At 43.0% G+C, this 17719-nt stretch overlaps 1 long non-coding RNA gene and 2 gene segments (V, D, J or C); all 3 read right to left on the bottom strand.

The window, feature by feature from the left end:
- Nucleotides 1-287: 287 nt before the first annotated feature.
- LOC118380108 (M1-specific T cell receptor beta chain-like) lies at nucleotides 288-7061 on the bottom strand. The segment is given in 5 exon segments: nucleotides 288-399; nucleotides 1013-1119; nucleotides 1470-1493; nucleotides 1702-2052; nucleotides 6901-7061. Coding segments are annotated over 5 exon segments (585 nt in total).
- LOC127913449 (uncharacterized) lies at nucleotides 3417-4654 on the bottom strand. Its single transcript, XR_008085552.1, has 3 exons — nucleotides 4536-4654; nucleotides 4412-4501; nucleotides 3417-3477 (listed from the first exon to the last, which is right to left on the bottom strand). It is a non-coding gene; the product is annotated as an uncharacterized LOC127913449 (long non-coding RNA).
- A 10115-nt stretch (nucleotides 7062-17176) lies between the features above and the next one.
- LOC118380529 (T cell receptor beta variable 4-1-like) lies at nucleotides 17177-17719 on the bottom strand. The segment is given in 2 exon segments: nucleotides 17177-17560; nucleotides 17641-17719. Coding segments are annotated over 2 exon segments (402 nt in total).

Raw genomic sequence — 17719 nt, 5'->3', positions numbered from 1 at the left:
AAGTGAGTATATAGTAACATGTGATTAATATAGTATCAAGTGAGTATATAGTAACAAGTGAGTATATAGTAACAAGTGAGTAATATAGTAACAAGTGAGTATATAGTAACAAGTGAGTATATAGTAACAAGTGAGTAATATAGTAACAAGTGAGTATCCTCACATTGTCTAGTAAGTGACAGATAATAGACAGCTGTACATTGTAATCACATGACAGAAATGGGTTTGTTCGTCGTCACAAATGGCATCCTATTCCCTTTATAGTGCACTACTTTATAGTGCACTACTTTTCACCAGAGCCTTATGCCACACATGACTCCCTCCAGTCCACCGAGTTCAGCTTCCACAGGTGGCCTGGTCTCAGTCAGGGATCAATTACATCTGTTTATCTGAGGAGCGCTGTATGGGAACACAGAGATACAGGATAAAGACAGTATGGTGTCTGTATGGTGTCTGTATGGGAACACAGAGATACAGGATAAAGACAGTATGGTGTCTGTATGGAAACACAGAGATACAGGATAAAGACAGTATGGTGTCTGTATGGAAACACAGAGATACAGGATAAAGACAGTATGGTGTCTGTATGGGAACACAGAGATACAGGATAAAGACAGTATGGTGTCTGTATGGAAACACAGAGATACAGGATAAAGACAGTATGGTGTCTGTATGGGAACAGCAGAGATACAGGATAAAGACAGGCTATGGTGTCTGTAAGGGAACATAGAGAAGACAGGATAAAGACAGTATGGTGTCTGTAGCAGTGAACTCACCTGGAAACTTCAAATCAGGATAAAGACAGTATGGTGTCATCTTAGATCCTTTATTAGAAGATGCTGTAGCCAGGTTGGCAGATCTGTTTGTGCTCTTCCAACTCCTACAGTATGTCGTAAGGACAATAAGGCATTGAACAGACCTGACGACCAGGCTAGCTGGCACAAGACATAGATTGAAGATGCTGAGGCCAGCTTGGCTGTCTGGGTCCTCATCATAGTAGCAGTGAACTCACCTGAAACTTCCAAATCAGAGCCATGACGACCAGGCCGTAGAAGGTACTCTTAGCGATGAAGATGCTGTAGGCCAGCTTGGCAGTCTGGGTGCTCTTCACGTAGTACTCTACAATAAGGACAATAAGGCATTGAAATGACCTTGACTACGATGCTGTCAGGTTAATATTGTTCCGCGGATTAGGCATGACTAAATATGATAGTATTGTAAACAGTATTATGTAAACTATAGGTTATATGTATTCCATGTATTTGGCATGATAGTAGTTCAGTATAGAATGGGCAAATTTACCCATGGTGGTCCTGTAGCTCAGTTGGTAGAGCATGGCGCTTGTAACGCCAGGGTAGTGGGTTCGATCCCCGGGACCACCCATACGTAGAATGTATGCACACATGACTGTAAGTCGCTTTGGATAAAAGCGTCTGCTAAATGGCATATATTATTATTATTATTATTACCTGTCGTCATCCCTCCATCACCACCTTGACATGGAAGAAACAAAGCAGTGTTTCACATGACACAGGCTAATGTACATCCTAGTTCTACATAATGATGTAGAGAAGCTCACTAGTTTACTTACGATTTTGACAAATACAGAGACAAATACAGAGAAGCATACTATTGTCGTACAATAAAACCTGTTTCTTCTCATAAACAAGGACAGTGTTTTAGTTCGTAATTTGACCATACCTTCTTCTCCGTTAATGTGATCTGCAACATAGATGTTCTCGGTCCCATTGAAGAAGCGGACGGCGCAGGTGAATCTGTTAGAGGCCGTGTTCCATGTCTTGGCTGGGACTCTCAGTCTGCTGGTGATACTGTAGCGTCTGTTTTCATCCCTCAAGGCAGTGTTGTCGGTCCCCACTCCATCGGTGATGTTGGCGCCTCCATTTAACTTCCAGAACACAGTGACGTGGTCGGGGTAGAAGTCGGTGGCCACACACACCAACGTCTCCTTCTTCTTCTTGTTTCTATCTTCACACTCCTTAGTGGAGGGTGGAAGGACTTTGACTTTGGGTGGAGTGACAGGGATGTCTGGCTCTGCAGGGAGGAAATAGAAGAAGCTTTAACCTTTAATGGCTCTATTTGTTGTCCACTCAGACCTGAACCTGATTCTGTGTCCAGACAAGCCCATAATAACACAACATTTCATTCAGCATCTCAGAGTGAACCTCTTTGCAACCCAGCTGCCAAAGTCATTGTCAAGACCGTCGAACATGAAAGCTATAATATACAATTATTACAGTTTTTTTTTACAGCATCCTTACCCAGAACTGTTAGCATGGTTCCCTCTCCAAAGTAGGCAGGATAAGCGCCAGAGCACACTACATACTCACAGACAGAAAACCAGGCTGATGCTAGCTAGCAAGTACTATAGTTGCTGTAGTTTGTCTTTACCAAAGGGGGTTAATACTGTAGTTGCTGTAGTTTGTCTTTACCAAATGGGCTAGTACTGTAGTTGCTGTAGTTTGTCTTTAACAAAGGGGCTAGTACTGTAGTTGCTGTAGTTTGTCTTTAACAAAGGGGCTAATACTGTAGTTGCTGTAGTTTGTCTTTAACAAAGGGGCTAGTACTGTAGTTGCTGTAGTTTGTCTTTACCAAAGGGGCTAGTACTGTATTTCTAAGCATGTTTATGTCGACAGAGCTTAACTCTCTTTCTCCGTTAGCTCTATTCACAGGACTAAAACAAACCTAGGTATTTTCCACCTCCTGAATATTTGCATGTTCAACTAATATACCAAATCAATCAACTAGAATTCAACCCATTATTAAAAATTATTTCAATATTGTGTATAAATACTTTTAAGAGGTGAATCTCTTACCTAGAACAGTGAGTCTGGTTCCTGGACCAAACTCTGCCTTCTCCGTGATCCACAGAGAGATACCATGCTCTACTTTACAGGCTCATGTAGATGAATTCAAACTAACGTCTGGGAGGATTTTCAACATTATTTTCTACGTATCTATTTCTCTCCATCTGTGGTTCACACACGTTTAGAAATCATCCAGTCTGTCATTAACAGATACATCAATATGGGTTGTATCTAGAAGAGTCTATACACATTTAATCATCAGGTTTCTCACCCAGAGCTGTGAGTTTGGTGCCGCCACTGAAGTACGGCTGGTTGAGGTTCACACTGATACGAGGCTACAGAAAGAGCCCTCTTCTGTCAACACTAGCAGAGTCTAGTTATATACACCCTAATGTGCTCCTCACGACTCTAGCAGAGTCTAGTTATATACACCCTAATGTGCTCCTCACGACTCTAGCAGAGTCTAGTTATATACACCCTAATGTGCTCCTCACGACTCTAGCAGAGTCTAGTTATATACACCCTAATGTGCTCCTCACGACTCTAGCAGAGTCTAGTTATATACACCCTAATGTGCTCCTCACGAGCAGAGTCTAGTTATATACACCCTAATGTGCTCCTCACGACTCTAGCAGAGTCTAGTTATATACACCTAATGTGCTCCTCACGACTCTAGCAGAGTCTCGTTATATACACCCTAATGTGCTCCTCACCACTCTAGCAGAGTCTAGTTATATACACCCTAATGTGCTCCTCACCACTCTAGCAGAGTCTAGTTATATACACCCTAATGTGCTCCTCACCACTCTAGCAGAGTCTAGTTATATACACCCTAATGTGCTCCTCACGACTCTAGCAGAGTCTAGTTATATACACCCTAATGTGTTCCTCAGACTCTAGCAGAGTCTAGTTATATACACCCTAATGTGCTCCTCACGACTCTAGCAGAGTCTAGTTATATACACCCTAATGTGCTCCTCACAACTCTAGCAGAGTCTAGTTATATACACCCTAATGTGCTCCTCACGACTCTAGCAGAGTCTAGTTATATACACCCTAATGTGCTCCTCACGACTCTAGCAGAGTCTAGTTATATACACCCTAATGTGCTCCTCACGACTCTAGCAGAGTCTAGTTATATACACCCTAATGTGCTCCTCACGACTCTAGCAGAGTCTAGTTATATACACCCTAATGTGCTCCTCACGACTCTAGCAGAGTCTAGTTATATACACCCTAATGTGCTCCTCACGACTCTAGCAGAGTCTAGTTATATACACCCTAATGTGCTCCTCACGACTCTAGCAGAGTCTAGTTATATACACCCTAATGTGCTCCTCACAACTCTAGCAGAGTCTAGTTATATACACCCTAATGTGCTCCTCACAACTCTAGCAGAGTCTAGTTATATACACCCTAATGTGCTCCTCACGACTCCAGCAGAGTCTAGTTATATACACCCTAATGCCTCACGACTCTAGCAGAGTCTAGTTATATACACCCTAATGTGCTCTCACGACTCTAGCAGAGTCTAGTTATATACACCCTAATGTGCTACCACTCTAGCAGAGTCTAGTTATATACACCCTAATGTGCTCCTCACCACTCTAGCAGAGTCTAGTTATATACACCCTAATGTGCTCCTCACGACTCTAGCAGAGTCTAGTTATATACACCTTAATGTATCTAGCAGAGTCTAGTTATATACACCCTAATGTGCTCCTCACGACTCTAGCAGAGTCTAGTTATATACACCCTAATGTGCTCCTCACGACTCTAGCAGAGTCTAGTTATATACACCCGAATGTGCTCCTCACGACTCTAGCAGAGTCTAGTTATATACACCCTAATGTGCTCCTCACGACTCTAGCAGAGTCTAGTTATATACACCCTAATGTGCTCCTCAGACTCTAGCAGAGTCTAGTTATATACACCCTAATGTGCTCCTCACTCTAGCAGAGTCTAGTTATATACACCCTAATGTGCTCCTCATCTAGCAGAGTCTAGTTATATACATAGAACCAGACCACTTTATATCTCAATACCATGAGACATGTATCCATGGGAGAGATGGAGACTGGGTCTGGGCATAGAACCAGACCACTTTATACCTCAATACTGGGTCTGGGCATAGAGCCAGACCACTTTATACCAATACTGGGTCTGGGCATAGAGCCAGACCACTTTATACCTCAATACCATGAGAGATGGAGACTGGGTCTGGGCATAGAGCCAGACCACTTCATACCTCAATCCTGGGTCTGGGCATAGAACCAGACCACTTCATACCTCAATACCATGAGAGATGTAGACTGGGTCTGGGCATCGAGGCAGACCACTTCATACCTCAATCCTGGGTCTGGGCATAGAGCCAGACCACTTCATACCTCAATACCATGAGAGATGGAGACTGGGTCTGGGCATAGAGCCAGACCACTTTCTACCTCAATCCTGGGTCTGGGCATAGAACCAGACCACTTTCTACCTCAATCCTGGGTCTGGGCATAGAACCAGACCACTTTCTACCTCAATCCTGGGTCTGGGCATAGAACCAGACCACTTTCTACCTCAATCCTGGGTCTGATACCTTGTTGTGTAAAGATGTTAGAGGAAGATAGCTGATGTTTTTACTGTGATCCAGTTACATTAAAATAACCTTTCAGTTTAAAGTGTAACGGTTTTTATATTGCAGAATATTGTACATGTTTTCTCCATGCTCGTTCGTAACATTTGGTAGTATATTTTCTTTCCTAAAACGGTGAGTTTGGTGCCGGCTCCAAAGTATGCTTCCCGAGTACGAGCGCAGAGCCGACAAGGCTGTATCCTAAAGTCTCTAGTTCTGACAAGGACTCTGGACTTTCTCAACCTTTGTTACTCTGTTTAAAAGTACATTCAAATACTCTTCACAGTAACTCAGCCACGGGTATCATTTAAATTATAACCAAATACATTATTGTGACTATTTTTCTAATGAAATGTAAGTGGTTTCCATCTTCAACAGTCATTTGGTTAATTTGATTATTTTTATTTTGGTGTTTTGTCAAGAACAGTTAAGCGGGTTCCTCCGCTGAAGTCAGCCTGGCCAGCACCATGAACACAGTACAGTGGAACACTGCTCTAATATAGATATATAGACGTGCTGAGCAACACTGCTCTAATATAGATATATAGACGTGCTGAGCCGGGCACCATTAACACAGTACAGTGGAACGCTGCTCTAATATAGATTTAGTCTCTAGCTGTGTTGTTTTCTATAACTTTCCATCCCCGATCACGACCTTTGATAAATCTATTCTCCTAATACCAACCAACACCCTGTTCTTACCAGTTTAGAACACATAGATGAGACAAACATACTATAATCTACTAGGATATCACATCTCTCTTCTCACAATTACGTTGTCTAACTCAGACGACACATAAAGACAAACATACTATAATCTACGAGGATATCACATCTCTCTTCTCACAATTACGTTGTCTAACTCAAACGACACATAAAGGAAAACATACTATAATCTACTAGGATATCACATCTCTCTTCTCACAATTACGTTGTCTAACTCAAACGACACATAAAGACAAACATACTATAATCTACTAGGATATCACATCTCTCTTCTCACAATTACATTGTCTAACTCAAACGACACATAAAGGAAAACATACTATAATCTACTAGGATATCACATCTCTCTTCTCACAATTACGTTGTCTAACTCAAACGACACATAAAGACAAACATACTATAATCTACTAGGATATCACATCTCTCTTCTCACAATTACATTGTCTAACTCAAACGACACATAAAGGAAAACATACTATAATCTACTAGGATATCACATCTCTCTTCTCACAATTACGTTGTCTAACTCAAACGACACATAAAGACAAACATACTATAATCTACTAGGATATCACATCTCTCTTCTCACAATTACGTTGTCTAACTCAAACGACACATAAAGACAAACATACTATAATCTACTAGGATATCACATCTTTCTTCTCACAATTACGTTGTCTAACTCAAACGACACATAAAGGCAAACATAGTGTACGGATGACTTACCGAGAACTGTTAATTGGGTGCCTGAACCGAAGTGTGCCTCATAGTTGGCACAGTGTACAGGCTTAACATCAAAAAGCATTGAGTAACACTAGTATGAACCAATGTAATATACTGAATCCACAACCAACTAACTCTTCACATCACTATGCTACTAAACCCATTAGTTCCATCATGGTGAATATTCTCTTACCCAGAACAGTCAGTTTGGTTCCTGCTCCAAACAATGCAGGATTATAGTTGTCACAGTGTGGACATACTGAGCAGTAATGGACCAACTACTACTGCCTTGTTCTACGCTTTTATCAGAAATACTTTAAGAATGCTTGCTTTTTGTCAATTATTCATGTTTTTATGAAGAAAGAAAATAAAAAAATCATACATTTCACGATAAGAAAGTAGGAAGTATTTACCTAAAACAGTGAGTTTGGTTCCTTTGCCAAAGAAGGCTGGTTGGTTTAAAGTCACAGCGTTTTCACATCAACCCTTTAGTTCAGATTGACCACTTTAGGAGACTCTTATTGGCAACGAAACACCTTCAGGGTTACATATTTACATACATATTATGAATCTTTAAGAAGTTAATAACTTACCTAAAACAGTGAGCTTTGTTCCTTTTCCAAAGTAGGACACACTTCCAGTGTCACATCGCTACTCTCCTAAATACCTCAGATCTCTCTGTCATTCACCCTCTAGGGAAAATGAACAGAGATACTCAGAGATACAGAGAACAGATACTACCTCAGATCTCTCTGTCATTCACCCTCTAGGGAAAATGAACAGAGATACAGAGAACAGATACTACCTCAGATCTCTCTGTCATTCACCCTCTAGGGAAAATGAACAGAGATACTCAGAGATACAGAGAACAGATACTACCTCAGATCTCTCTGTCATTCATCCTCTAGGGAAAATGAACAGAGATACTCAGAGATACAGAGAACAGATACTACCTCAGATCTCTCTGTCATTCACCCTCTAGGGAAAATGAACAGAGATACAGAGAACAGATACTACCTCAGATCTCTCTGTCATTCATCCTCTAGGGAAAATGATCAGAGATACTCAGAGATACAGATACTACCTCAGATCTCTCTGTCATTCACCCTCTAGGGAAAATGAACAGAGATACTCAGAGATACAGAGAACAGATACTACCTCAGATCTCTCTGTCATTCACCCTCTAGGGAAAATGAACAGAGATACTCAGAGATACAGAGAACAGATACTACCTCAGATCTCTCTGTCATTCACTCTCTAGGGAAAATGAACAGAGATACAGAGAACAGATACTACCTCAGATCTCTCTGTCATTCATCCTCTAGGGAAAATGAACAGAGATACTCAGAGATACAGAGAACAGATACTACCTCAGATCTCTCTGTCATTCATCCTCTAGGGAAAATGAACAGAGATACTCAGAGATACAGAGAACAGATACTACCTCAGATCTCTCTGTCATTCACCCTCTAGGTAAAATTAACAGAGATACTCAGAGAACAGATACTACCTCAGATCTCTCTGTCATTCACCCTCTAGGGAAAATGAACAGAGATACAGAGAACAGATACTACCTCAGATCTCTCTGTCATTCATCCTCTAGGGAAAATGAACAGAGATACTCAGAGATACAGAGAACAGATACTACCTCAGATCTCTCTGTCATTCATCCTCTAGGGAAAATGAACAGAGATACTCAGAGATACAGAGAACAGATACTACCTCAGATCTCTCTGTCATTCATCCTCTAGGGAAAATGAACAGAGATACTCAGAGATACAGAGAACAGATACTACCTCAGATCTCTCTGTCATTCACCCTCTAGGGAAAATGAACAGAGATACTCAGAGATACAGAGAACAGATACTACCTCAGATCTCTCTGTCATTCACCCTCTAGGGAAAATGAACAGAGATACTCAGAGATACAGAGAACAGATACTACCTCAGATCTCTCTGTCATTCACCCTCTAGGGAAATGAAATGAACAGAGATACTCAGATCTCTCTGATACAGAAACAGATACTACCTCAGATCTCTCTGTCATTCACCCTCTAGGGAAAATGAACAGAGATACTCAGAGATACAGAGAACAGATACTACCAGATCTCTCTGTCATTCACCCTCTAGGAAAATGAACAGAGATACTCAGTTACAGAGAACAGATACTACCTCAGATCTCTTGTCATTCACCCTCTAGGCTCCTTAACAGATACTACCTCAGATCTCTCTGTCATTCATCCTTTAGGGAAAATGATCAGAGAACAATACTACCTCAGACCTATTCACCCTGTATTAAAATGAACAGAGATACTCAGGATACAGTTTTCAGATCTCTCTGTCATTCATCCTCTAGGTAAAATGAACAGAGATACAGGGAGGAGATTTTGTACCTCAGATCTCTCTGTTTCATCCTCTATCTGAACAGAGATACTCAGAGATACAGATAACCTCAGATCTCTTTCATTCATCCTCTAGGTAAAATGAACAGAGATACAGGAACAGATACTACCTCAGATCTTTGTCATTCATCCTCTAGGTAAATGAACAGAGATACTCAGAGATACAGTGACTATCAGATCTCTCTGTTTCATCCTCTAGGTAAAATGAACAGAGATACAGAGAACAGATACTACCTCAGATGAATCCTCTAGGTAAAATGAACAGAGATACAGAGAACAGATACTACCTCAGATCTCTCTGTCATTCATCCTCTAGGGAAAATGAACAGAGATACTCAGAGATACAGAGAACAGATACTACCTCAGATCTGTCTCTATATAGATATATATATATCCTTGGGGACTTTAAAACACCATCACCTAGTTGGTTTAGAATACGTTTTGTTGTCAAGCAGGAATCAAACAAACTCCAATATCTAATGAATATTGGAATATATAAAATCCTGTTCAGTATTATTGATCTCTTGAGAAGCATCTCTCCAGGCTCCTTAACAGTCTCCTCAATGTGTGGGAATTGCCCCCAGACCTATCCTGTATGGAAGTGAATGGGAGGAGTTTTTGTATCGAAGTGAATGGGAGGAGTTTTTGTATTGAAGTGAATGGGAGGTGGTTTTTGTATGGAAGTGAATGGGAGGAGGTTTTTGTATGGAAGTGAATGGGAGGAGGTTTTTGTATGGAAGTGAATGGGAGGAGGTTTTTGTATCGAAGTGAATGGGAGGAGGTTTTTGTATCGAAGTGAATGGGAGGAGTTTTTGTATTGAAGTGAATGGGAGGATGTTTTTGTATGGAAGTGAATGGGAGGAGGTTTTTGTATGGAAGTGAATGGGAGGAGGTTTTTGTATCGAAGTGAATGGGAGGAGTTTTTGTATTGAAGTGAATGGGAGGAGGTTTTTGTATTGAAGTGAATGGGAGGAGTTTTTGTATTGAAGTGAATGGGAGGAGGTTTTTGTATGGAAGTGAATGGGAGGAGGTTTTTGTATGGAAGTGAATGGGAGGAGGTTTTTGTATGGAAGTGAATGGGAGGAGGTTTTTGTATCGAAGTGAATGGGAGGAGGTTTTTGTATTGAAGTGAATGGGAGGTGGTTTTTGTATGGAAGTGAATGGGAGGAGGTTTTTGTATTGAAGTGAATGGGAGGAGGTTTTTGTATGGAAGTGAATGGGAGGAGGTTTTTGTATGGAAGTGAATGGGAGGAGGTTTTTGTATGGAAGTGAATGGGAGGAGGTTTTTGTATCGAAGTGAATGGGAGGAGTTTTTGTATTGAAGTGAATGGGAGGTGGTTTTTGTATGGAAGTGAATGGGAGGAGGTTTTTGTATGGAAGTGAATGGGAGGTGGTTTTTGTATGGCAGTGAATGGGAGGAGGTTTTTGTATGGAAGTGAATGGGAGGAGGTTTTTGTATTGAAGTGAATGGGAGGAGGTTTTTGTATGGAAGTGAATGGGAGGAGTTTTTGTATCGAAGTGAATGGGAGGAGGTTTTTGTATCGAAGTGAATGGGAGGAGGTTTTTTATTGAAGTGAATGGGAGGAGGTTTTTGTATGGAAGTGAATGGGAGGAGGTTTTCCCTGTATGGAAGTGAATGGGAGGAGGTTTTGTATTGAAGTGAATGGGAGGAGGTTCTTTCACCCAACATGGAAGTGAATGGGAGGTGGTTTTTCATGGAAGTGAATGGGAGGAGGTTTTTTCATGGAAGTGAATGGGAGGAACAACCCCCCTTTGTATGGAAGTGAATGGGAGGTCCCCTTTGTCATGGAAGTGAATGGGAGGAGGTTTTTGTATGGAAGTGAATGGGAGGAGGTTTTTGTACGGCGTCTCTATGTGAATATATCACCGTGGCCCCCTGTCCCCACAGTGTTAAAGCATCGCACAATAACACTAATTCTCTCTCATTCTCTCGTCTTCCTCTTCCCTCTTTCCCCCCACCTGGTCTGTCTCTCCATCTCTCTACCCATCTCTCCTTCTCAGTATCTGTCTGTAGCAGCAGGTGTGTTGATATGGGGGTTCCTGTTCCAAATGGACTCTTTCTATTTCTGTCAACAGAAAAGCAGAAGGGAGGAAGGAGGAGAGAAGACAACACCCCCCTCCCCTCTTCACCCAACAACCCCCCACCTCCCCTCTTCACCCAACAACCCCCCTCCCCTCTTCACCCAACAACCCCCCACCTCCCCTCTTCACCCAACAACCCCCCCCCCCCTCTTCACCCAACAACCCCCTCCCCTCTTCACCCAACAACCCCCTCCCCTCTCCCCTCTTCACCCAACAACCCCCCCCCTCTTCACCCAACAACCCCCCCCTCTTCACCCAACAACCCCCTTCACCCAACATCATATCTGCTGTAGTAACAGTACCATAATATTGTTCCATTTTTGTAAAAGCAGAAAGATGTAATATCAATCAGGGATTAATAATATTATATTAATATTAATATGTATTTAGAGGGAATCTTAAATATGTTTTCTTTTTGTTTTATATCTCAAATCATGGAATTAGACTCCTGGTTTCATTTCTGTGTAATCTGACATTTACCCTCCAGAGGTCAGTGTATAATCTAGGATAGTTTAGACTCCTGGTTTCATTTCTGTGTAATCTGACATTTACCCTCCAGAGGTCAGTGTATAATCTAGGATAGTTTAGACTCCTGGTTTCATTTCTGTGTAATCTGACATTTACCCTCCAGAGGTCAGTGTATAATCTAGGATAGTTTAGACTCCTGGTTTCATTTCTGTGTAATCTGACATTTACCCTCCAGAGGTCAGTGTATAATCTAGGATAGTTTAGACTCCTGGTTTCATTTCTGTGTAATCTGACATTTACCCTCCAGAGGTCAGTGTATAATCTAGGATAGTTTAGACTCCTGGGTTGATTTCTGTGTAATCTGACCCTCCAGAGGTCAATGGAAGGTCAACTCTGAGAAACAACTCCCTTTTTAGTCAAATAGTATAATTTGATACAAGGGTAGACCTATAAACCAGGGACACCTGGAGGACAGTCAGACAGTCAGAGAAACTGTTTGTTATATCTATCTTTGAATGTGTAGAACCACTGACTTGGCCTGCAGGTTCGAGGACAACATCTCTAGTATAAAGTTTGGCACCTGTTCTCTCCTGTCTCATAGGATCAGTTATCTGATGCAAAAAACAATAACTGAAGGACGGTTTAATGTCAAATGCTATCAAAGTAGAGATATCAACCATACTAGCTGAACTACCCCCCCCCCCCAGAGATATCAACCCCACTAGCTGAACTACCCCCCCCAGAGATATCAACCCCACTAGCTGAACTACCCCCCAGAGATATCAACCACACTAGCTGAACTACCCCCCAGAGATATCAACCCCACTAGCTGAACTACCCCCCCCAGAGATATCAACCCCACTAGCTGAACTACCCCCCAGAGATATCAACCCCACTAGCTGAACTACCCCCCAGAGATATCAACCACACTAGCTGAACTACCCCCCAGAGATATCAACCCCACTAGCTGAACTACCCCCAGAGATATCAACCCCACTAGCTGAACTACCCCCCCAGAGATATCAACCCCACTAGCTGAACTACCCCCCAGAGATATCAACCCCACTAGCTGAACTACCCCCCAGAGATATCAACCACACTAGCTGAACTACCCCCCCCAGAGATATCAACCACACTAGCTGAACTACCCCCCAGAGATATCAACCCCACTAGCTGAACTACCCCCCCAGAGATATCAACCCCACTAGCTGAACTACCCCCCCAGAGATATCAACCACACTAGCTGAACTACCCCCCCAGAGATATCAACCACACTAGCTGAACTACCCCCCAGAGATATCAACCACACTAGCTGAACTACCCCCCAGAGATATCAACCCCACTAGCTGAACTACCCCCCCCAGAGATATCAACCACACTAGCTGAACTACCCCCCAGAGATATCAACCCCACTAGCTGAACTACCCCCCAGAGATATCAACCACACTAGCTGAACTACCCCCAGAGATATCAACCACACTAGCTGAACTACCCCCCAGAGATATCAACCACACTAGCTGAACTAACCCCCCCAGAGATATCAACCACACTAGCTGAACTACCCCCCCCAGAGATATCAACCACACTAGCTGAACTACCCCCAGAACTACCCCCCCCAGAGATATCAACCCCACTAGCTGAACTACCCCCCAGAGATATCAACCACACTAGCTGAACTACCCCCCAGAGATATCAACCACACTAGCTGAACTACCCCCCAGAGATATCAACCCCACTAGCTGAACTACCCCCCAGAGATATCAACCACACTAGCTGAACTACCCCCCCAGAGATATCAACCACACTAGCTGAACTACCCCCCCAGAGATATCAACCCCACTAGCTGAACTACCCCCCCCAGAGATATCAACCACACTAGCTGAACTACCCCCCCCAGAGATATCAACCACACTAGCTGAACTACCCCCCAGAGATATCAACCCCACTAGCTGAACTACCCCCAGAGATATCAACCACACTAGCTGAACTACCCCCCAGAGATATCAACCCCACTAGCTGAACTACCCCCCCAGAGATATCAACCACACTAGCTGAACTACCCCCCAGAGATATCAACCCCACTAGCTGAACTACCCCCCCCAGAGATATCAACCACACTAGCTGAACTACCCCCCCAGTGATATCAACCCCACTAGCTGAACTACCCCCCCAGAGATATCAACCCCACTAGCTGAACTACCCCCCAGAGATATCAACCCCCCCCCCAGAGATATCAACCCCACTAGCTGAACTACCCCCCAGAGATATCAACCCCACTAGCTGAACTACCCCCCCAGAGATATCAACCACACTAGCTGAACTACCCCCCAGAGATATCAACCACACTAGCTGAACTACCCCCCCCAGAGATATCAACCACACTAGCTGAACTACCCCCCAGAGATATCAACCACACTAGCTGAACTACCCCCCCCCAGAGATATCAACCCCACTAGCTAAACTACCCCCACCAGGAAAAACAACACCAGCTGAACTACCCCCCCCATCCAAATAGGCCTATCTTCTGTACACTACCAGTACCTTGCCACAACACAACTGATTGGCTCAAATGCATTAAGAAGTAAAACATTTCCACAAATTAACTTTTAACAGGGCACACCTGTTGATTGAAATGCATTCCAGGTGACCACCTCATGAAGCTGGTTGAGAGAATGCCAAGTGTGCAAAGCTGTCACCAAGGTAAAGGATGGCTACTTTGAAGAATCTAGATTTTGTTAAAACACTATTTTGGTTACTACATGATTCCATAGTTTTGATGTCTTCACTAATATTCTACAATGTAGAAAAGAGTAAAAATAAAGAAAAACTCTGGGATGAGTAGGCGTGTCCATCACGGCTCAGAAAAAGACCCAGATGCAGACAGTTGAAATAACAGATGTTTATTATATAAACATGGGGCAGGCAAACAACAGGTCAAGGGCAGGCAGGGTCAGGGTCAGGGTCAGGGTCAGGGTCAGGGCAGGCAGGCAGGCAGGCTCAGGGTCAGGGCAGGCAGGGTCAGGCTCAGGGCAGGCAGAATGATCAAAACCGTGATAACTAGAACACAGGCTCAAGAAAACAGGAGTACGAAAAACAAGCTGGTAGGCTTGACAAGACAAGAAGAACTGGCAACAGACAAACAGAGAGAGAGATTGTCTTCTAAACTGAACAGGGCAGAATATTCTAGTCTCGTCCTCAAAATGTGACGATGTGTTGTTGAGAAGGAGTGTGTATTCACACAGTCAGGGTATACCTTTAGTTACATCCCTACTGGGATGCTAACATGGGATGCTAACATCTTTGAAGACGATCAACATGTATGGGTTTTTACTAAGAACTTCAAGATAAACATTACATTTATGTGCCGGTCAAAATCACTTCAGAACAGTCTCAACTGTGACCCCGAAACCTGGAAAGAAAGAAACTCAAAACATAAACAGACATTATGATCTTTCTTTCCAAGTTTATTCAGCTCTGTTATCCCCTCTTATCTTCCCTGTATTAATCCACAGTTACATGTACCAGAGGTGTCCTCTGATTAATGCACAGTTACATGTACCAGAGGTGTCCTCTGATTACTCCACAGTTACATGTACCAGAGGTGTCCTCTGATTACTCCACAGTTACATGTACCAGAGGTGTCCTCTGATTACTCCACAGTTACATGTACCAGAGGTAGCCTCTGATTACTCCACAGTTACATGTACCAGAGGTGTCCTCTGATTAATCCACAGTTACATGTACCAGAGGTAGCCTCTGATTACTCCACAGTTACATGTACCAGAGGTAGCCTCTGATTACTCCACAGTTACATGTACCAGAGGTAGCCTCTGATTACTCCACAGTTACATGTACCAGAGGTGTCCTCTGATTACTCCACAGTTACATGTACCAGAGGTGTCCTCTGATTACTAGACAGTTACATGTACCAGAGGTATCCTCTGATTACTCCACAGTTACATGTACCAGAGGTGTCCTCTGATTACTAGACAGTTACATGTACCAGAGGTGTCCTCTGATTACTCCACAGTTACATGTACCAGAGGTGTCCTCTGATTACTCCACAGTTACATGTACCAGAGGTGTCCTCTGATTACTCCACAGTTACATGTACCAGAGGTGTCCTCTGATTACTCCACAGTTACATGTACCAGAGGTGTCCTCTGATTCCTCCACAGTAACATGTACCAGAGGTGTCCTCTGATTAATCCACAGTTACATGTACCAGAGGTGTCCTCTGATTAATCCACAGTTACATGTACCAGAGGTGTCCTCTGATTACTCCACAGTTACATGTACCAGAGGTGTCCTCTGATTACTAGACAGTTACATGTACCAGAGGTAACCTCTGATTACTAGACAGTTACATGTGCCAGAGGTAGCATCTGATTACTTGACTGTTACATTGTCACACCCTGACCATAGTTTGCTTTGTATGTTTCTATGTTTTGTTTGGTCAGGGTGTGATCTGAGTGGACATTCTATGTTGTGTGTCTAGTTTGTCTGTTTCTATGTTTTGTTTGGTCAGGGTGTGATCTGAGTGGACATTCTATGTTGTGTGTCTGTTTCTATGTTTTGTTTGGTCAGGGTGTGATCTGAGTGGACATTCTATGTTGTGTGTCTGTTTCTATGTTTTGTTTGGTCAGGGTGTGATCTGAGTGGACATTCTATGTTGTGTGTCTAGTTTGTCTGTTTCTATGTTTTGTTTGGTCAGGGTGTGATCTGAGTGGGCATTCTATGTTGTGTGTCTGTTTCTATGTTTTGTTTGGTCAGGGTGTGATCTGAGTGGACATTCTATGTTGTGTGTCTAGTTTGTCTGTTTCTATGTTTTGTTTGGTCAGGGTGTGATCTGAGTGGGCATTCTATGTTGTGTGTCTAGTTTGTCTGTTTCTGTGTTTGGCCTGATATGGTTCTCAATCAGAGGCAGGTGTTAGTCATTGTCTCTGATTGGGAACCATATTTAGGTAGCCTGTTTGGTGTTGGGTTTTGTGGGTGATTGATTGTCTCCTGTGTCAGTGTTTGTACCACACGGGACTGGTTTCGGGTTTTCCACATGTGTTGTTTTGTATTCTGTTCATGTATAGTTTTTCTTATGAAAAAACCATGAACTTCAACCACGTTACATACTGCTGCTGTGATATTCAGTATAAGCTAACTTATCACCCGAATAACCCATGTTGAGGTAGACTGTGTAGACGACACAACAGACTGCGTTGTGTATGGACCGCCTTCTCTACCCACCCAGCTAAATACACAACCACACGTTCATTGTTCACCAGAGACAGTTAGAGTTAACGTTGTGCAGGTGTGTCATGTTGATACGACCAGTAGTTTTTGGTTAGTGAGGGAATGAATTTGCGGCACTGTGCTGACTGGCTGCACAGTAATACACGGCACTGTCTGTAGGGTTTATCTCAGAGATAACCAGGCTGGCTTTGGCCTTGGAATGACCTGTTAAGTTGAACCGTGTTTCATAGTTCTTCTCAAGAGTTGGGTTTGTATAGTGTAGAGTTCCAATGAGTTCCATGGTCTTCTGTCCTCCCTTGTCCTTCTGTTGGTACCACAGCATGTATGGGTAGTCGTTGTCGCCGTGGTGACAGTCCAGGTGTGCCTCTCTGTGTTCAGTTGTCCTCCTCAGGAGGTGTTGGGGAGTCTGGCGGATGAGGAGAGAGGAGGAGAGCACCACCTCCTCTACAGAGGGGAGGGAAACACAGTCAAGAGGACATTACAGAGACGCCACAGTGGATATAACGTATCTCTGTGACACTTACCCGAGAGGAAGGAGAGACAAACGAGGAACGTGGTAAATATTTTGAACATGGTGACTTTTTTAGTGCGGATAGATACGAA

Source organism: Oncorhynchus keta, chromosome 29, assembly GCF_023373465.1.
Source record: "Oncorhynchus keta strain PuntledgeMale-10-30-2019 chromosome 29, Oket_V2, whole genome shotgun sequence".
Lineage (NCBI taxonomy): Eukaryota > Metazoa > Chordata > Actinopteri > Salmoniformes > Salmonidae > Oncorhynchus > Oncorhynchus keta.
Note: the sequence above shows the minus strand (reverse complement) of the source record. Positions and strands in the feature narration are given on the sequence as shown.